The 22166-nt window shown below is 48.8% G+C and overlaps 1 protein-coding gene across 2 annotated transcripts in view; it reads left to right on the top strand.

The window, feature by feature from the left end:
- brun (trafficking protein particle complex subunit brun) overlaps positions 1-22166 on the top strand; it is a 461018-nt gene that overhangs the window by 174785 nt on the left and 264067 nt on the right. For both annotated transcript variants that reach the window (XM_075865888.1, XM_037419219.2), the window contains exon 9: positions 985-1048. In XM_075865888.1, coding sequence (XP_075722003.1) covers positions 985-1048 — 64 coding nt within the window. The remainder of the gene's footprint in view (positions 1-984; positions 1049-22166) is intronic.

Raw genomic sequence — 22166 nt, 5'->3', positions numbered from 1 at the left:
TCAGTATGTGTTTTGGCTGAAGACATCACCACTGAAGCTTTCAAATGAAGTTTTCAAAGTAGGCGTTGCTGGCAAGAACTCGGCCAGCTGTGTAAGTGCACAAACTGGTGGAGCAACTGGCCCTCGGAGGTTCGCATATGTCGCGAATTCCACCAGGCTGTCTTTTAATAATTTCTTTAAATTCCTAGAAAGCATAGGTAAATCATGGCGTGCTGAAGGTGCGAGAAGCATCCAACAAGCTGCTTGCTCATCACTGCTGTGATGCAGTGAAGCACATTTTATTTTTCACAGGCGCACATTTCAGCAGACCACGAGGCTGTTTTTTTTATAATTTTATTTTCTGTGCTGGGAGTAGTGATGCGGGGGTGCTTCAGCTGCCACTCATTAGTACATCACCTAGTGGCTCCTAAGGGCCGTTCTTTTCGCGGATTCGCTGCGACGTTGGGGTCGGGTATTGGCACACTGCACCCAATGTTTTAGAATTAAGTGGGATTTTGAAATAACAGAGTTCAAATTCATGAGATTTTACTGGACTAAATCAAATGGCTGATTGATGAAATTGTGTGCAATCCTCCAGTTGCTTAGATTAACAGGTGTGGCAATGCAGCAGTAGAACTGTGATGTCAGCAATAAGCTGACATCACAGCTCTTATTGACAGTGTTCATATTTGGCAAAGCATGCATTAAGTTTTATTCCCTTACAGTAGATGGGGCTTCCGATGGAGGCGGAAATGTCGTAGGCCCGTGTGCTCAGATTTGGGTGCACGTTAAAGAACCCCAGGTGGTCAAAATTTCCGGAGTCCTCCACTACGGCGTCTCTCATAATCATATTGTGGTTTTGGGACGTTAAACCCTACAAATCATCATTACAGTAGATGGGGGGTGAAGTACAAGAGAGCAGTGTTGTCACTGCAAAAGCAATTCATCTCGAAGCTTCGATCGCAAAGTTCTTTACAAAATGTTTTCAAACTTTGTTGTTTGCAGTGTTACCAGCTGCTGCTCAAAAGTCTGCCTGGCTACAGATTGAGCCTGGACAAGCCAACCAAGGGTGAGCTGTGAGGGTTTCATGTGTACTGTACAGCATTAAATCATATGACCGCAGCTTATAAGAACTTGGAAAAAACCAAAAAGGACCAGGAAGCTATTCACCAGGAACACCCACAAGCTTGTACGATAAGCAGCTGCAAAGCAACTGACCATGGCCAGACTTGTTGTTCGTCTGCACTACCAACTGAGTCTGGTTTTTCACAGCCACTAATGGAGATTACACTTCTGATAACCAGGTAGTCCTGGGCCATGCCGGTTGCCGGACCGAATCACACAGTCGTACGTTGGCAGATTTTGCACTGACAGTCTAGTCAAGTGTGCCTTATTTATTTCATTGCAAACATCGACGCCCCCATGTACAGGAACAACAGACTAATCTTATCGCATCCCTCCCCCCTTTATTAATGGATGCAAACAATTTTTTAAGGTGAGTAGTGCAATATTGGTCGACGAATTCTGGTACTTTGATGTAGGACAGGAGTACTGGGTGTTGTGACAGCAAGTTCCGTTTCCCTTGCCAAGTCTTTCCTGGGATCTTGCCCAGACTCTGTGTCGTGAAGGTGATCGGGAGCTGGCTGCCTCTGACCCACATTTAAGGTTGGAGCAGGACCTGCAGCTGCGGGGCTGCCCGACTTTTGGTTGTCTGCACACTCATGGAGCTGGCAGATGTGATCCAGATGTCGAGTTTAATGCCGTCCATCCTTTAGTAGAACATTTATGGACGAAGTGCCTTGTTTGTTGACAACTACAGGCAGCCACACTGGACCTAGACAGAAGTTCCTTGCGAACACCTGGTCACCAGGGTGACCCAGAACCCTGGGTCTTGTTCCTTGGTCGCATCTGATTTTCTGTTTAAGTTGCTGCTGTAGAACCTTAGTCCTGAGGTCTGGATGTAGCAGGTACAACGCAGTCTTCAGCTAATGCCCTAACCACAGCTGCAATGGACAGCAACCCGTGACCTCGTAGACCTGTAAGTCAGAAGCACGTAGACAATTTGAGTGTAAATATCTCCACGGCCAGCCTTCCCCAACTTATTTTCACAGTCTGCTTGCCTACTCTGCAGCCCCATTTGATGCTGGATGATACGGCGGTACCAGCATTCGCGTCACCCCGTTTTTCTCGAGAAATGTGGAGTGGTGCTCACTGTTAAATGCTGGCCCATTATCCGACAGGGCCACGTCTGGAAGGACTTGGTTGGTGAACATAATTCACATGCAAGAAATAGTAGCTTCATCCAAAAATGTAGAGACCGGGAACATTTCGATTCATCACTACAAAACTGCGCGAAAAAGTGACAGGAAACAGAGAAGGCACACACACAAGGGCAAACTAGCAACTCAAAGTTTATTGAAGGCTGCACATATATAAATATAAATACTTGGCATACTTCTTCCAGCATTAACACTTCGGCAGAGCAGTCAACAACAAAATCGGCAATTAGCAGTGGTGGCCAGCTCAACTCATCAGCATGTGCAGTTTGTGAACTCGGCCTGTACTTCAGATTGTAACTGTACCCCAACAACACCAAGGCCAATCTTAGCACTCTCGGAGAACAGGATTCGGGAACTGGTTTGTCTGCTGTGAGCAGGCCGACCAGCGGTTTGTGATTTGCGACGGCCTCAAAATGCCAGCTCTATAAGTACTGCTTGAACTTTCTAACACCAAGTACAATGCTCAATGCCTTCTTATCGAACTTGCTATAGTTTTTCTCCATGGTTGCCATGCTGTGGGAGGTAATACCAAAGGGGTGCTCTTCTCCAGATGACTCTTGTTGTGCCAGTAGTGCTCGAATACCAATGGAAGATGCATCAGTGACAAGCACAGTTGGCTTTCCTGGGTCAAAGTGTGCCAATATAGCAGCAGAGGCCAATAGCTTTGTGCTTCTTCAAAATGCCTACTCTCCATCAGTTTCCCAGCGCCATGGTGTTCTCGACACCAACAAACTATTGAATGGCTGTAACACGACTGAAGGGTTTGACAAAAACCTTCTGTGAAAATTCACCAACCCGAGGTAAATCTGAAGTTCCTTGATTGCTCGGGGTGCAGGGCCTTTCAGCCCGGCTTCAGTTTTAGCCAAGTTTGGATGTAACCCAGCCACACTCATGATACGGCCAAAGTACTGTGCTTCCGGTTTCAAGAATTTGCATTTGGATAACTTCAGTCGTAGTCCTGCGGTTTCAGGCGATCCAACACTCGGTTCAAATTTTCCCGATGCTGTTTGTCACTGGTTCCTGTGACCAGAATATCGTCAAAGTACACTACGAAAGAGTCAAGGTCGTGCAAAAGATTTTCCATCTCGCTGAAATATAGCCAGAGCTGATAAAACCCCGAATGGCAACCTTCTGAATTGGTATAACCGCCTCGCAGTGTTAATGGTGACTAGCTCTTGGCACTCCTCATCGAGTGAAACCTGCTGGTAGGCGTCTTGCAAGTCAAGCTTTGTGAACTTGTTGCTCCCTGTAAGCGGCGCGAAAAATTCCTCAATCCTAGGATAGGACTTAACAACTGTCACCGGGTGTATGGTAGCCTTAAAATCTTCGCAGACCCGAACACGGCCAGTGCTTTAATACAGGAACAATCGGCGCGGCCCACTGCAGCAGTTTTCACTGGTTTGATAATGCCTTCCCGTTCCATCCTCTGTAGTTCTTCAAAAACTCGATCATGCAAAGCAAACAGTTTCGGACGTGCCTTGACAAAACGTGGCTTCGCGCTCTTTTGTACGGATATAGAAGCTGCAACGCCAGGAAACATGCCCAGCTGCTCCAAGAAAGCTTCGTTATATTTCTTAGACTTTACGAAGTTGACTCCCTTCGTCTGAGCGATGCCTAGCTTGAATGTCTTCATCCAGCTTTGGCCATACAGTGTAGGACATGCCCCTTTCACAACAAATAGTGGTAGCTGGCGCTTCTTGTCGCCAAGTTTGACCATTGCTTCCAGCTTTTCCCGGACGCATTTCCTGTTGCCAAAAAAGCTTCTCAGCTGAACACTGAATCACTTCAATGGCACCGACGAAAAAAGCTCTGTGAACTTGCCATCATCAATGGTCGATGCACTAGCACCAGTGTCAAACTCCATATCGAGCTATACGCCGTTAACTTTAACGGGTATGCGCATTGGCTCCGAACTAGTTGTGTGAAGCATCCACAAGTTGAAAATTTTGGGCTTTTGAGCAGATACAGGCACGTCGCCCAGGCTATTTACATGGCCATACTGGCTGCGACTATACTGGTTCCAGTTTAAATTTCTACTCTCCAGCTGAACTCTGCAAACTCTTGCAAGGTGCCCCTTTTGGTGGCAGTCGTGACATATCGTGCTGTCGTGCTTACACCAACACGTAGAATGACTCCCCCAGAACGAAAGCGGCAGCTACCATTTTTCCCCGAGGCGACAACGTTCGCTTGCTCTGGAGCTTCTTCAGATAGTAGCTGTGCTTTCCGACAGCTCAATGCACGTGAATCTTTACACGCAGCGTCCGTAGCTAGGACGGTAATCCTCGCAGTTTCGAAGATTAAACACGTTGTTTCCAGCTGCCGTGTTTGCATGGTTACGTCAGTGATTCTGCTGACGATCTGGTCACGCAACGTACAATCTTGAAAGGTTGCGAAATTGCTGTTTTTAGGTAATTTTTTTAACGAGCCAATGCAGTCACTTAAGTTGTCCCCCTCTATTCGATGCCTTGAGAAAAACTTGAAACTTGCCACTAATTTTGATACGCAACAGGCATAGTGCTTGCCAAGTGTGGTAAAAATTTCGGTCAGTCTTGCTTGGGCAGGCCTGCTTGGTGCTAGGAGGCCTCATAGCAGAAAATAAGTCTCTGTACCGCAGCATGTCAAAAATACAGCTGTCTCCTTGTCGCTCAAACTGTTGTTCGCAATGAAGTACAGCTCGGCCTGTTCACTGTATTCCGCCCATTCTTTTGTACTTGGGTCGTACGAACCCAGCTTCCCGCGACAGGCATGACAACGTGTGAATGTGCTTTGCCCGTCCGGTTCATCAGTCGACCTCGTCGCCACTTGTGATAACCAGGTAGTCCTGGGTCATGCCCGTTGCTGGACTGAATCACATACATTTACGTTGGCGGTTTCTACACTAACAGTCTAGTCATGTGTGCCGTATTTATTTCATTGAAAACATTGACACCCCCAGGCGTAGGAACGGCTAACTAATCCTATTACACCACTAGGCGAGGCAAACTTGGGAGAACTTTTTTTCTCATCAACAGGGCATTTTATCGCTCTTTGAGTGACCACCAGATTTCTCGAGAGCCAAAAGGTCTACACTTTGAAGGCTGCGTTTTGCTCTAGTGCAGGTGTAGGAAACACTGTAGATGTGCCAGCTTTGCATGTATTGTTTTCTCAAGCTGATATGATTTAATTTGGGAGTATTATCTGAGACAGCACTGTCGGATGAGCAAATGTGCAATCACAGCACAAGGTTTTATGTGGAGCAAAGAGGAATGGCAGCATGCTACTTGGCGCAGGCACGCCTTGTGTGATACTGATGTAAAAAGGCAGCACTAAAAATAAAGGACGAAAAGGCGACAGGACATGCACTGTGGCTTTCTGTATCGACACTGAGTGTCATTGTAGAATGATGCCTAGTTTTGATACAGAAGTACATTGCTGAGATCACCTGCTCATGAAAGTTTGCTCAAAAACTTAAAGGAAAAGTGGCCAGAACATGCGATTAGATTGCAGTAGAAATGAAAAGGCAATAAAAGTGACATATACCAGCATTCTTTTCGTATTGTGAGTAGGAATCACATCTTTAAATTGTGCGGAAAATATTAAAAACCATTTTGTTGCGCAGCCAAGCAGAAGAGCCTTGAAGCTGGAGACTAAATGTGGTTGCATAGTCCTATGCTGTCGTGCGCGCTATTCCTCCAAATTATAGTATGTATATTTATTATCCAGCCCCGCTCAATTCTGTGCTGCTTACAACGTAAAAGAAGTAGCACGGTGAGAAGCGGCGATGCCGTTGTGGCCGCCAGTGGACCGAGTCGAGCCGTGGCGCATTTGTGCAAAGTGCATGCATGCGCACTACGCTACTATGCTCGAACATGAACCATTCGTGCACTCAATGTTTGCAGCGTGTGAGCGTACTTCATATTGCCAAGTGCATTTTTTTCTTTTTTATTTCATGTGGTTCTTTTCCACAAAGCCTGTCAGTAATGCTGGGTGCGACCTGTCCCTCATTGTTTGAGAAAGTTCTTGATTATTGTAGATCGTTCTGTTAAGATTGCCTGCAAGATATAAACTCTCGAGATTATTTCAGAGCTTGTGCGAATACTAGTGATAAGGCTGGACGGCACATGTATAAATGTCGACGCGCTTCCCCGCTTGTCAGTTGATCGACAGCCGACGCTCTGTTCACCTCTATCAGTGCCAGTGTGTATCGCTATAACCTTATTTTCTATTTAACCGCCACAAGCTCAGCCAAATGAAATGATCAGTTTGATCTTCAACTCACAGTCTGCTCCCTTCTTCAATGTCACAACCCTTTGATAATATTCACTGTAAATAGAAAAACTCTGATTTAAAAATGTCTTGCGCTATTTCTTGCTTCACTATTCCGGGATCAGACTAAGTGAGAAGTAAGACTTGCTTCACATGAAAAAAAAAAGGCACCATAAAAAATCGTCGTCGGTTCCCGCACCAAGTTGGTATGTCGTACCAACTCGCCCAAGCAACCACGTTAGCGGTTAGCGGTTCCTTTAAACACTACTACCCTATTTAGTCGCGTGATGTACACACTTGCATAATAAATGCACACCCCCAACATCAGTCGTCAAAATTTGGATTTTACAGCAAAAGCTGTTATGAATCATATAGTGGTTTTGGGACGTTAAACCCCACATATCAATCAAAAGCTGTTATGAGATCACAACTCGGGTCACGGGCAGTTGTCCACCGGCGCCCCCGAACTCTGTAACCACATCGTGCGAAATTGAAAAAAAAAAAAAAAAACCTAGCATTAATGACACAGTGGGGCTCGAACCCAGGTCCGCTGGGTGCCAGACCAGTATTTCATCACTGAGTTACGCCGGTGCTTGTAACTTGTGGTCAAACTTGCCTTAGGCAGGCTTGACCTAGCACCAATGGCACAGTGGTGCTCGAACCTGGGTCCGCTGGGTGCCAGCCCAGTATTCTAACACTGAGCTACACTGGTGCTTGTGACTAGTAGTCAAACTTGCCTTAGGCAGGCTTGATTTCGGTAAAGCAATCGCGTTAATATGACTTATAAAGCGTGTTAAAACAGCGAAAGAACAACCAGTCATCGCACAATGCGAATAGCGTAACGAGTGGGCCATCCAATGATCCAACCCATCACAAAAGCTTGTTCTTGTTCCCCTATTAAGTGTGGTGCATACCCACTTCAGCCATATTTTCTCATCGTCATCAGCCACTCCATGAACAATTGGCGACAACTTCCTCGTAAGTGTTTAGCGAATACCATGCTTCTCAGAAGAATGACGAAACGCAGCTTAGCGAATGCCGGCCTACTACCCAAACAAATTTATTATTAATGACCTAGTGGGTATCAAGCAAGTGTGCTTGCAGTAGTTACCCAATGAGTGTCTCCAAAAGGCCCTAAAAAGCCGCTCTTCTAGCTTTTTATGTGACTATGCTGTGCCTTCTGCGCAGGCCTGGCGTTTTTTCTACCGCGTAATAAAGACACCTCCTCCCTCACATTCATTCACTGCAGTCCCGATAACCGACACCTGGCGCCGCCTTACCCGTTAGATCGCTTTCATTTTTTATTATTATACCGACCACCCTCTGCCACCTCGGCTCGCTCCCTCCCCCTTTTCGCTCATTGCCGCGTTCTGTATGGTGTTTTCATCTGTGTGCGACACGTCCCCTGCCTTTTTATCTGTGCGCCACAGCGGGTTTCACGAACGGTGTGAATGTAGAGACATACCAGCTGATAAGAACACTGCAAGTGAAGGCCACGAAACCCGAAAAAATTGCTTGTCTCCCAGGAAAGACCATGGCGATTTTCGCAACATGGTAGGACCCCCAATTCTCGCTTGGCTTGTTCTTCGCACGTTGTGGTGACCTCGCTACTCACTATAACAGAAGATCACCGCAAGTTCAGGCTTAGCGAGCCACAAGGCTGCATCTCCGCCATCTACTCAAGTGTAGCACACCTCTCTGGTGCGCTCAACAAACACAGTGCACGACAATACAGACAGTGTTCGATTAACAGCAACACACAAACACTTTTTCGCCTTTGGCAGCACCCCAAACAACAGTACAACGTCCGCTGCCGGTATGCGGGGAGCGAAGATTCCTGCACATGGACGTACACAATAACGGGGAGACCGTGAGTACGTTGCAGCTGGCAATGGCAAGCCTGGACATGTTGATCGGGAAAAGGTCCCTCGCCGCTATGCTGCACACTCTCCCGATAGCCACTGGGCCTGGTCGTGAGAGTTTGGGCAAACCTCGTACGCGTAGGCCTCCGGCAAATGCAGCTTGACGAGGTACGACCACTTCAAGCAGTAGGCACCGCTGTTTGGCTTAGCGTACGGTACCGGTCGTCTATTGCTACACCAGGGCACGGGAATGGAAAAGGAGCGACCATACGACAGAAGGCCCATGAAATGGTCACGGGTGAGCCTCAGATATCCACATCCTCCTCTCTTTAATTCACCATATATACGGGTCTGCAAAGGCAGCCAGTCTTCGCCCATGCATGCAAAGACATCATGCAATGGCCAACAGCTAGCCTCAGCCTAGCCCTGCAACTGCTGCTGCTGCTGCAAAAATCAAACGACAACAAACAACACACTTGAAAAATACAGTGGCACTGCGGAAGGGGGGTAACAAGAGTTTGTGATGCTCATGCGGGAGAGCTTTCACGGCGCGGAAGGGATGCTTTGCATAATGTTTGGGCTGGATGACCGGGTGGATGCCAGAGTGCAAGGCGAGAGGACTGGTTGAGGCCCTCATGCAACGAACGGGCTCACCTTCATCTTGTCGATGTCGATGACAGGCCCGCGAGTCTGACAAGCGCCGCCTCGGTGGTGGTGCAGGTAAACCCCGCTAGGGCAGCTGGCCCTTCTGCTAGAATCATGGTTGCCAAACCAAACTGGCTGCCACGCCTCTTAACTTTAGTAAAGAGTTGTGCATAGCGTTTGCAACAGCTGGCCTCAAGCAGGAGTCGTGATAGAAAAGGCAGCAGAGATTCTCAGTGACAGCCGGGACCAGGGTACAGCCGGGCTGCTTGATGACAGCGGATCTCCAAACACCTACATAGTCCAAGGCAGTGTAGGGGTCGACTCCTCATCGGTGGCTATGTATTTCAGCAGGAGTTTATCATGGTCCAGCAAGTACGTATCCGTGGGGGACCCAGTGGCACATGCCGGTTCCCATCCCTCTGTGCCCGCGTCATTATCAGCAGCGTCTTGGCGCTCCCTCTTCCAGAGACTGTGGCTTAACTCGCAAAACGTATCTTGCTTGGCCTTGAGTAGCTCCTGTCTGCTGAAAGCGATTCCCATTCTCCCAAAGGGGAGTCTGGTATTGTTCCCACGTAGGACTGCAGCCATCACATGCGCTCGCATAGGCGTAATGGGTTCGCTTCCCGTTCGCTCCCCTCTGGCCCGCTTCGCGGCATGCTGCTTGCCTGGCCCGCGGTAATGGTGTGCTTGTCGGCACACTCACCCTTTCTTCCACCTGGTTGCGCCGCCGCCGTTCCGCCTGAGTCGCTCGCTTGCGCAAAGGCACCACTTGCGGTTGTCGCACCGTGATCCAGGCTCACAGTAGACACTGGGGACGCGCTATCTCGTGCCCCAGTAGACACTGTGGCACGAGATAGCGTGTCAGCTACTACGTTAGTACTCCCCTTCCGATAGTGCACTGAACAGTCATAATGCTGTAGTATTAAGAGAGCCCAGCGCGCTAGCCTGCCTGCAGGCTCATGGAGCCACATCAGCCAGCTAAGCGCACTGTGATTTTTGCATCACAAACTTTTTCCCATCAAAATAGACATCAAACTTCTGCAGTGCAAACATGATGGTGGACACTCTCTCTCAGTCACAAAATAGTTCTTTTCTGTGGGTATCAATGAGTGGCTTGCAAAGGCCAACGGCTGCAACACACCATCATATTCCTGTAGAAGAACTGCTCCTAATTCAAAATCGCTTGCGTCAGTCTGGAAAATAAACGATATAGTCAGCTTGGGGAGCTTGAGCTGCCCTGTCTCCGCGATGGCGCTAGACAGACTGCAAAACGCCTCTTCTTGCTCAGGTCCCCACCGCCACTCAGCCGACTTACCCAAAAGCTTGGTCAAGGGCACCTGCACTCGGGCACAGGACGGAACGAACGACCGGTAAAAATTAGCCATTCCAAGAAACTGGCGCAGGCTGCGTACATCCTTGGGTATGGGGAAATCGAGGCTTGCTTGAAGTTTCTCCTGGTCTGGCTCAATGGAGTCTTCACCCAGCGTGAAGCCAAGTAATTGAACTCGGGTTTGCACTAATTGGGCCTTCACAGGATTTAACGTCATCGCTGCGGCTCTCGCCTTCTAGAGCACATTAGGCAATGTGGTTCAAGTGTTCTTCGAAGGTTTGTGAATAAATCACCTTGTCGTCAAGATAGCACATGCAGTAAGACCACTTTGCTTCCTTGATGATGCGGTCCATGGGTCTCTGAAAAGTCGCAAGAGCATTGCAAAGATTAAAGAACATACGAGTAAGCTCAAATAACTCTCTGTTGGAGGTGAACGCGGTCCTGCACTGGTCACGCTCATTCATCCAGACCTGTAGGTAACTTTTAGAGGCATCTAATGGGGTGAAGGGCTGCGCAGTGCCAAAGTTTTCTACGATAGAAGGGGGGAGCGGATGGGCATCCTTACGAGTCACTCCGTTCAAATGGCGGTACTCTACGCACAGGCGATGACTGCCATCTTTCTTAGGCACCAACAAAATTGGAGAAGTTCAGACGTTGGAAAAACGGCAGACAATGCCAGCTGAGATCATCTCATCCAGTAAGCCGTCAATTACGTGCTTCTTGGCCTGGCTAATGGGCCTGGGGTTATACTTCAAACTAAGTGGGTCGCCAGTTTCGATGGAATGACTCACCAAATCGGTACAGCCTAGTTGATCGGTGAAGAGCTCATCGTATTGGCGTAATAGTGCCGACAGACAAGCCAAGTGTATCATCCAAGTGAGTTACGCAGGCGATCAAAAGATGCAGAGCCTCTACGTGTGGTGGCGCTCGATTCCGATGGGGATTTTGAGTCGACGAAAGCATAGCACAGGGGCCTGCCTTCGAAGTTTGCACGTGACACGTTTTCGGTGCCTCTACTGCAGCACAGGCAACAAAAAACAATGATGGGCTGATGAACCGCTTTAGCTTGGAAAAAGGTCCATTGCGATAGCCTCTATTCACAATGACCACTATGATACTGGTGTTTAGGAAGAAGTACCGACTGAGAATCACAGGAACACTGAGCTCTGGAAAATGAACGAAACGCGTGCGTCTCATTCGGCCTTCCCATCTGACTGACATTTAACCTCACAACGCCCACCGACTGGGCCTTGCCTTTCGCGAGGGTGAATTTCGTTGCGCTGTCCCGCAAGCGCACCGAGTGCTTCTGCAAGTGGTATAACACCTGTTCACCAAACAACGAAGTGTTGCGCCCGTGTACAGCAACGCCGAGAATTTGCAGCCAGCAATAGTGACCGAAATAAACGGCGCATTCGCACCAGCAAGACTGCTTGCCTGGTGTGCAGAGGGAAGAAGCAACGGTTTGGCCGCTTGTGCCTTCACGAACTATGTGCCCTTGTTGACAGCAGCAGAAGCAGCACACTCTATCGTGGTCCTTTTTTCGAGACAGAGCAGCTTCGAGCTGCAGGGGTCAGTTTGCCGCCTGATCAAAGGAACGGCTCTGACGAACGTCACCACCGGTGATGTGGTGGGTCGGTGATGTGGTGGGTCGGTGATGTGGTGGGTCGGATTTCATCCCTGCTTGGGGGTGTCGGGTTGTGATGCAGCAAAGACTGCGCGCCTCCCGTACGTGTAGGTATATAAAGTCTGATCGCTTATCTCCCAAGTGCTCCCACCTGTAGTGGTAGCCGTAAAGGCAGCTCCAGTGGGCTGTTATAGTTGGGGAAGGTACATGGCCCCTCCCCATGTGCACCACAGTTCAAGGGCCTAGCTGGCTGGCGGTGGCAGGTGATAGGCGCGCATGGCGACAATATCGTCTTGAATGCACTTTGCCTCGACGGCCAACTCCTCCAAATCACGGAAGCGACTGCTGCAAGAATTTGCGCAGGAAGGCCGTGTGGAACTCATCGAGGGCTGCTGCTTGGTGGCCTGAAAGCCGATACCACCTAGCCACCATGTCAGTTAGTGCAGCTGGAACAACGCGTCCAAGCACTTCCTGGTCGTCTAGACCCATGGCTCTCTGGTAACGTGCAAGGGAGTTCAGGTAATCTCTTGCACTTTGCAGGTCACTGTACCCGCTGTAGGTCAGAAAGAGCAACATGACAGTGGGATGATGGCATTTCTGAATGGCCGAAAGCGTTTGGACTGCCCCCGCGAGTGCCTGAATCATTTGGGTGGCAGCATCTGTGCACCTGCTTCGAGGGAAGCTGTTGGTGCATTGGCGGCGCAGACGAGCAATGGGGAACTGTTTCCGAGCTCGATAAGTGGCACGGTTTCAAATTGGATACCGTCCATCATTGCATTCGGGAGTGCCTGTTGTCGTTCACAGCTACTTCTTAGGGCAGCTTCACGTGAAATTGTTAAGCCACTTGCTGCTAGCGGTACAGGCACGTTTTCGAAGTGAGCCTGGCTGCTAGGTAGCGTAGCAGCCAGCAGGCGAAATTCGGCTATGGCTGTGGTCGCGTTTGTGATCTGTGCCCCAGAAGCTCCACTGAGAGCCATTTGGGAGTGTTCTGACATAGAACTGCCATGCATTCCAAAGGGGGCAGTAGCAGTCCAGGTTGCCCATGCACACTTTTCGGGTTCGGCTATGGCCCCAGACGCAAAACACGCCACCTCTCCAGTGGAAGCTGTTACGTAGCACCTCACGTCATCTCGACTGGGGCTTTTGACAGGGGAAGGTGCTGTATTGTGATGCTCAAGGGGGGCACTGGCCCTGTTCACAAGCAATGCGATATCTGCTAAAAGCATCAGCGAACAAAACTCGTGTGTAGCAGACATAATGTGAATAACACGGCGAGCCTAATTTTCAAAAGCAGGCTGACTCGACTAGGTCTCATCAAAGGCTTAATGAGCATTTGATACCGTGTTGGGCGCCAGTGGGGTGCCCTTGCTACTCACGGTAACAGAAAATCACCGTGGGTTCAAGCTTAGCGAGCCACACGGCCGCATCTCTATTACCTACTCACGTGTAGCGCATCGCTCCGCACGCGCTCAACTAACAAAGCGTTTAGCGTGGCACGGCAAAATAGACAGTGTTCGATTAACAGCAACACACAGACACTTTATTGTCTTTGGCGGCTCCCCAAACAACAGTACAACGTCTGCTCCCAGGACGCGGGGAGGTAAGGATCCCGCACGCTGACATTCACGATGAAGGGGGGACTGCGGGCTCGTCACAGCTGGCAATGGCGAGCGTTGACATGATGGTCGGGAAAAGGTCTCTCACGGCTATGCTGTGCACTCTCACGATGGCCACTCCCATAATGGCTACTCCCATGATGACCACTCCCACGATGGTCGCGAGAGTTTGAGCAAACCTCGTACACATAGGCCTCCGGCAACTGCGGCTTAGCGTGGTACGACCACTTCAAGCACTAGGCACCGCTGTTTAGCTTAGCGTATCGTACCGAACCTAACACTCTGGTAAACACGTCCGCCACCGACGCTAACGTTACTAGATACTGTCAGTTGTCAAACTCCGCAACGGTGCTTGACACCTTTCTGTTACTCCCGTTTAGCGGCACACGCAGCGCTGTCGGTCCGATCGCCCGAGGGCGAGCGGTGGGAGCAGCGTTGGTACAGGCAACGGGCAGAGGGGCCAAAGCGTGTGCTTTTTTTTTTTTTGCTCATGTTGGTTACCTATGCGCCAGAATAATGTCGTGTACCTGATGAGCAAAAATTACACCATCTTCCTCTAAAGGAATCATGAGGCAATGCGACGCAGCACGGGGGTGCACACCACGTTTGCATCGGTTTGACTCGGCGTTTCCGTTTATGTTTCCGTTATTGTTGTGCTTTTAGTGTTATTGTCGTATTTACTGGTACTTATTGGCGTCGGCACCGTCGAAGCAAGGGCGTTGAAGTTGTCTAGCGAGGCGTTCTGCACGGACTCGCATCGTATGTTTGCAGCCGTCATGTAGGCTCGATGTTGATTCCTGGCTTCGACGTCGGCATTGCATACGGTTGGGTTCGCTTGCTGACGCTGCCCTTGCGTTTCAGCATATTGAGCCTACGTTTCATTGGTAGCAGCTTCCGGCCATCGTTGCCAATAGCGTTGGGATTACCTAGACTGTAGCTCGGAGTCCGCTTGCCCACGTTTACGTTGCGCTTTGGCGCATCGAGCCTTTGGCTACTCCGCAATTTCGCCAGGCCTTTAATGTTCAGAGAGTTTAAGGAGGAGTGGCCACCGCCTCTTGCACAGCCACTTACACAGACCCAAATGCTCTAGCACGATCCACTGCGTTCTGACTAGGATAATATGCTTCATAGTGCATCTGCAGTATTTTACCCCTCGATGCCATCATACGTTTGCTGAAAGAGTGTAACGGGGTGAGTCTACAGTGTCTTATGTAGCCCCTTACACAGGGCGGCATGTGCTAGCACTGCCAGAACATGCTCATGCGCTAGCGCATGAGCATGTTCTGGCAGTGCTTGGGCCAGCTGTTGCGCATGTGCAGTAAGAGCGCATGAGCATATTCTGGCAGTGCCTGGGCGAGCTCTTGCGCATGCGCAGTAAGAGCGGTCACGAAGCACACCGGATTAAACCCCGCTTTAAGATGCTTGGCATCTAAAATGCCTAGTTATTTTGTGCCCAGCTACAGGAGCAGCTGTCTGCGGTGGTGGTCTAGTGGCTAAGGTACTCCCCAAGGGGACATGTCCAGTGGCCCACAGTTGATTAAAGGTTGGCAACTAGTCGGTGGCCAGTTTAGTCAGCGAGACAACCAGAAAAGTGGTCGGCCCGCGACTGGTCATTCATCTGGTCGGCAGTAGCTCGGCCAGCATGCTTGGCCCAATACCACTTGGCCAGGTCAGCAGTAGGTTGGCTATTGGGCTTGGCCTGACGTCGTAGATTTACCATCAGCCAATGCCATTTGGCAAAGTCGGCAGTAGGTCGGCCAGTGTGCTTGGCCCAACATCTCAGGTTTACCTTAGGCCGACCTCTTTTTTAGATCGGTCACAAATGCAAGTACAGGCGATTATGCTTGTCAATTTTTCTGTGGTGTAAGCAGAAACACACGTACAACTCTGTTTTTTTTCTGATATGGGCACTGACATTACTTAGATTTTTGTATATTTACAGTACATGTGCATAAATTAAGTCAGTTTAAGGTAAGTATTCTAGATAAAAATTTATTCTTGCACTAAATTTCAGGGAAGTGTATCAAGAAAGGATAACATAATCATTCCACAAGTATACATTTAATTTTGTTTGCATTTTTGAAATACAGTCGAGCCCACATATAACAACCCCACTTAAAACGAACTTTTGCTTAAAACGAACAATATCCGCAGGACCATGAAAATATACGTTGGTTCAATGGCACAAAATTGCACTTACAACGAACCTCTCCGATCGGTTACAGCCAACGAAGTCAGCGGTCTGCCGACTTCCCAAAAAACCAATTTTGACCACTGATCAGGCATCGGCAAGGTGCCCATAAATTCTTATTTTTAAACGCCGGCCCTGCCTCCGCGACCCTCTAGTTGTCGCTCTCCCCAACCCATAAAGGAAGGAAAGCTGTTTCCTTCCTCCATGCCCCGACTGCTTTTTGTTACGCACCGCTCCGTCCTTTGTCCCCCCACTTCTCTGAGCACCTTGCATCGCCAGATGAGGCCCGTGTTTTCACACTGCCACCGATCTTCTGCCACCGATCTTTCGAAGACCGGTCGGTCATCTACCCAGTTTTTGATCGCTGGTACTGTTGTTGACGTCGCCGGCCTGGAGTGATCAGACCATTTGCCAACATTGTCGGCCCCCAACTGTATCCAATAGTCTGCGTCTAGTGTACGCGCGTACGCTACCCCACCGACTCTGATAATTTGCGATTCATTTCGTGTTTAGGACTTGTTCTCGCTCACTTCGCACTCTGCTCAGCATTCCTTTCATGTGCGTGCGAAAGCGAGAAAAGGGCTGTTAGTTTGCGCAGAACGAAGCTCGAAATATCGAAGTTCGTGTGGCCACGCAAACCTGCCGGCGCAATGAAACGATTTTTTGACCACGCCTGCCGATTCTTTGAACACCGCTGCGGGCACCGAGTTAGGTGGCCATGCACTCTTTTCAAGTTTTTCTACGTGCGAGTTTCGCGGACCTTTCAAGCAAGCTACCCAACCTGCCTCCCTCCCGTGTGTTTTGGTTTTCAAGATCGCTCTCCTGCCGCATCCTCCCCTCTCTTTATTGCAACTACTTGCCTTTCTCTCACAAGTCTGCTCTCCTCTCTTGATCACAACCCCTTTGCCCATCTCCACCCTTCCGTGATGCCCGCCACGCTGGCTCGAATCAGTTTCGTTTTCTGACTGGAAACGAGCCCAAAGCTGTTCCACGCGTTCTGGCATGTGTGTCGCGCGTCCACATCTTGCTCGCTTTTGGTGTGCCTGTGTGGACATGATGGCCGTTGGGAGGACTGGCACGCTTTTTTGTGCCGCTCAACGAAATGCCGAAAGTGTGACCGCTTGACTTGAGCGTATTCCGCGCGTTAGGTGCCGCGTTGCGGAGGGCTTGCTCATAGGTGTTTACCACCTGGCAGCCAACTTGCCGCTTCGGGCATACCTTTATTTAGCTTTGGAGATGGTGAATATTTTGTGGGCAGCGGTGACGGCTAAATACTCGCGAAACTGCTTTCCCGCGGCCGACTTCATCTATGTCAGGCCCAATGCCGAGCCTGAAGCTTCCGAACAGGACCACTGCGGCGGTGATTTGTGACAGCGCGCCATCGACTCCGTCCTGGGAGAACGGGTGGGACATCTGCTGCGATGGTTTAATTAGGGCCGATGATGATGCCGACACTGCGGAACTGTGCACGGATTGGGACATTGTGAATGAAGTACGTGGCAAGAGTGATTTGGAGGAATCGGATTGCGAGAACCACGAAACTTTGCTGTCAGTGCCTCATGCAGTGTCGTGTTCCAGGGCTTCCGGGTATGAAGACGCCGCCAGTACTCAAACATGCTTTATTCGCACGCCAGCAACATAGCGATAACTAATAGTGCCGAAGGAAAGTGCCCCCGGCCCACCGCGCCCCAAGCGCTTTTATTCACATCGTGGGCGAGGGTGTTGCGATATGGGCCGCGTGACAGTGTATCGCACAAACGCGCGTGTACAGATATGCGACATGCAGCTTATGCCACGGGCCTCGGCGAACGAGCACCCTCCCGTTTAAAGTGAACTCAAGACCGCCCTTATCACTTCTGCTATTGGAAACACATGCATTACGGACTTTTTGGGGCATAAAAAGTTTGTGTTTTCATTCGCAACTTTTTTAAAAGCTGTGTTTCATTTACTACGAACTTCGGGATACAGCGAACGGATGCCGCGTCACGCTCAGGTTCGTTACAAGCAGGCTCGACTGTACACTGCTACTGCCTAAATGAAGATACGCATCTGTGGAAAAATGCTGGCGTTCGCAACCACTTGGTCGGCTGATTTGACAGGAGACAATGTGCAAACAGCGTAGTTCCAAGTTCGGTGAGTATATATGCCCTGATTCTTCGTAAAATGAACATTAAAACGACAGACAAAGCGCAATGTCAAGTCGTTTGAACGGTGTTAAACATTCGTGACCCCCTAAGAAACTCTCTCACCTGCCCATATACACACTCTTGTGCAGCAATAGTGTGAGGCTTATAGGTTTAAGGCTTAAAAAATATAATGTAGCAAAATCTTTGTTAGTTAGAAAGGGTACACTATTTCGGCTATGCTTTCGTTTTTTTGATGTTTGAAGTGCAAGCTTGGTCTTATAACGCTCTTACTCAACACAGAACCACATTTGATTGAACCGTAGTATGATTATCGATACCCTGACACCAACCTTGTGGGGTGCTCCAAAGAGAAGCACAGCATTTGCGTCGCATTATCTGAGTAGTGCATTGCTATTCTATTTGAGCTATAGCAATAGCATGCCATGGTTTGTGAAATTTGGACAACTTCATGCAAAGCTAAATTTGGACACTACAATTGAATGAGTGATCAATTTGCCGTTTTGCATGCTATAAAGCTGCTTCCATCATTTTTACGCTGAAAATATTGTCATGCTGTGTCACTGAATTCAGAGTTTCGTTGCTTAGAGCTTGTAGAGCATACTGATGGAATGTGCCCATTTTTTCAACCAATTTAGCTCCTTTTAGCGTAGGTCATATTGGTTTACACACTGTTTTAAAAAAAAGTTGACAGTTTTGCCTATGTTTTGCTTGGTCAAATTGTCTGTTGGTTTAATTGCTTTCAGAAAAGAATGAGCCTCTCAAAACACTATTCACCTTTTGTTGTACTTATAGCTTGGAAGCATGTCAACTTCTTTTCTAAGAAATGTTGGAGTGGTGCTCCATAGCCTTGTAAGCTGATCTCAACGAGACTTTTCTTGTATTTATTGATCTTCTTGTATTTGCAGGCTGTTTCATGGTAAATCACGGTGCATCAATACGGGAAATTTGCAATGTCATTAAAAAATGATTGGTGTAAACCCAGGACAAGAAAGGCATACGATCGCCTAGGCGTCACGGAGAGAGCATCCACGATTCGCCATAGGTGTTTGCGCAAAGAATTTGTGTAAATAAAAAAAAAGGTTTATGTCCATGTACTTGTGATGTGAGCTTAATGGATGCTACTGGCGTGACCTAAAATTTTATTTTTGGGGGGTGGTGGGGCGCAATCATACTTTATGTATGTTTGTGTGTGGATTCGTAGGTGTGCATGCATATACAGTACATGAGCAAATTGAAGCCCCCCCCCCCCCCCTCAAGCTACGCCCTAGTGGCTACGAGCTGGTCACATGCTAGTTTTCATGTGAGGCCAGTGTCAATCCCCATACGTGGGCAGACCTCGACAGCCGACCTATGGTCAACGTCGGCCAGGTTGGCCCACGGCCTTGGGCCAGCATTGCCCCGAGCACATCTGTACCATTGAGTTGGCTGCTGACCCGCAGGTCGTGTGATCGAATCCTGGCTGCAGCAATTGAATTTTCGAAGGAGGCGGAAATGCTGTAGGTTTCTGTGCTCAGATTTTGATACACGTTGAAGAACCCCAGGTCGTAGAAATTTCTGGAGCCCTTCATTACAACTTCTCTCATAATGGAGTGGTTTTCACATGTTGAGCCCCTCATATCAATCAGTGCAGGAGCAACTGCGACTCAGTGCAATATTCAAGTGAGAAGAGGCACTTTTTCAGTCCGACGAATACTGCTCCAAGTCTTTGCGAATGACAGCACGCCATTCCGAAGCTTGACAAAAAACACCAGCTCTTGTGTCGTCTGTGACCCTCATTTACAGTCAGAATAGCTCGTTAAAGATTTCATCCACAACGTCAATGGTGAAGTGGTCACCATACCACATGATAACTACGCTAAAAGAAGACACAATATCATGTCTTTTTCCCAATTTCCCGAAATATTTATTAATGTCCTCAGAAAAGCCCAGGCTTCCCACTCCACGGCCAGCTCTTGACGTTCAGCACTACAGAAAATGAAAAAGAAAAACGTAGTGCGTAATGATTATAATCATGGTGAACAAGTGTGCTCCACAAACGAAGTGGTTGCCGTCGAGGGCTTCGCATCGCTTGTTGACGAACTTTCGACCATTGCTAGAGCGAGGGAAAGAGTGCGGAGACATATTCTTGAAGGTTTTAGATGATCTAGAAGGGTGCTGCTTCCCTCTTCTTGGCTGTGCAGACCATATGTTCACATTCATGCACGAAGTGAACTTTTTTATTGTTATGCAGATGCATTTTTACGCGAGAGATACGAATTGTCCACTAGAAAACAGTCGCAAGGTAGCTTTAGCAAAAAAAAAAGCGCGTGTATTGCGAATATTGTCAACCGTATATTTGTAGGTTTATGTCACAGGCTTGTTATATGCGTATATAATATTGTTACGTATAATCCAAATGGTGTACGAATAACTGTTTATTGGAGCGAACTTGTGCCCGAAAAGTAGCGGCGTCTGTAACAGGCGATCAGCAAAAAGGGATCAATCTCCGAGAGAGAAAAACCCTCGAGTGGTGGTCCACTTCTTTTTTCATCAAAATCCCGTGCTGAGGAAGCGCGCGCCGTCACGGCCTTTTCTTGTTTGATCATAAAGCCGCTGATCTCTTGGGGGGGCGCACGAACTAGCGCGCGTAGTTTGAATACTGCGTTCGCCTTGCGTCATTATCCCTCCTCCGAAAACGCATCGTCCCGATGTGTAAAAGCAGTGTTGCTGAGATGGTCTGAATGCGTGATTTCCAATGGAGAAATAGGTATTCCTCATAATCGGGTGTGTATAATTCGATGTTCATTGCCTGTCATAGTATGGCTTCATTCTGACTACATGCACGATTTCTGTGCTCCTTCAACATCTTGATGAGCTCACTTGTCCTTCCGGTGACACCTCGTAGTTCAAGGAGCTGACGCGACGAAGGACTCGGTAAGGGCCGAAATAGCGACGCATGAGCTTTTCGGAAAGGCCAGGCGTCCGCACAGGAGTCCAAATCCAGACTAGGTCGCCTGGTGCGTAGTCGACTCCTCTCCGACGAAGGTTGTAACGGTTTGCATCCACGCGTTGTTGTTGTTTTATGCGATGTCGCGCCAACTGCCGTGCTTCTTCGGCTCGCTGAATGAATTCGCTGATGTCAGGCTTGTGCTCTGTATTGTCGCCTACAGGCAGCATTGCATCTAATGGTGTGGTAACTACTCGACCATAGACTAGCTGGAATGGCGTCACTTTAGTAGTCTCCTGCACAGCAGTATTGTAAGCGAAAGTGGCGTACGGCAGTATCTTGTCCCACGCACGGTGCTCCAAGTCAACGTAAATGGACAACATATCGGTTAGATGATGGATGGTAGCGCAGACAACGAACACGGACAAGAGAAGGCACATAGACACAAGTTGTTGAAAGTTAGCGCTGTGTTGTGTCTATGTGCCTTCTCTTGTCCGTGTTCGTTGTCTGCGCTACCATCCATCATCATGCAACCATACCAACAAGCCCAAATCGCCACCCTCATTGACTTCATATCGGTTAGAGTTCTGTTGAGTCGCTCGGTTAGCCCATTAGTTTGGGGGTGGTAAGCCGTTGTTTTCCTATGACTTGTGTGGGTAAGTTTCATAATGGACTGCGTCAGATTGGCTGTGAATGCAGTTCCTCGATCCGTGATAACTACCTTTGGGGCACCATGCCGTAGTACAATGTTAGTGACGAAAAATTCAGCTACTTCTATAGCCGTGCCCCTGGTGAGAGAGGCTGTCTCGGCATACCGGGTTAAGTAGTCTGTCGCCACTACTATCCATCGGTTGCCCATTGATGACGTGGGAAATGGACCAAGTAGATCCATTCCTACTTGTTCGAACGGAGACTCAGGTGGTTCAATTGGTTGGAGAAATCCTGCAGGTTTCAATGGAGGCGTTTTGCGTCTCTGACAATCTCTACATGTCCTTACATAATGCTGTACAGCATCCAGTAACTTTGGCCAGTAGTATTTTGTGCGGATGCGAGCCAATGTTCTACTCACTCCGAGGTGTCCTGCTGCTGGGTCATCGTGGCAGGCTTCCAGGATTTCGGGTCGCAAGGCAGAAGGAACGACGAGTAGGAATTTCTCCTTGCTGTGCTCGAAGTTTCTTTTGTATAAAACGTTGTTTCTCATGAGGTACGAGGACAATCCCCGGACGAAAACTCGAAGAACACGCACGGGTTGCCCTTCCAGATGCTTGATCAGTTTAAGCAACTCCGCGTCAGATCGCTGATATTCAGTCATGTCTGCGGTG

The sequence above is a fragment of the Rhipicephalus microplus genome, chromosome 6 (assembly GCF_043290135.1).
Source record: "Rhipicephalus microplus isolate Deutch F79 chromosome 6, USDA_Rmic, whole genome shotgun sequence".
Taxonomy (NCBI): Eukaryota; Metazoa; Arthropoda; class Arachnida; order Ixodida; family Ixodidae; genus Rhipicephalus; species Rhipicephalus microplus.
Note: the sequence above shows the minus strand (reverse complement) of the source record. Positions and strands in the feature narration are given on the sequence as shown.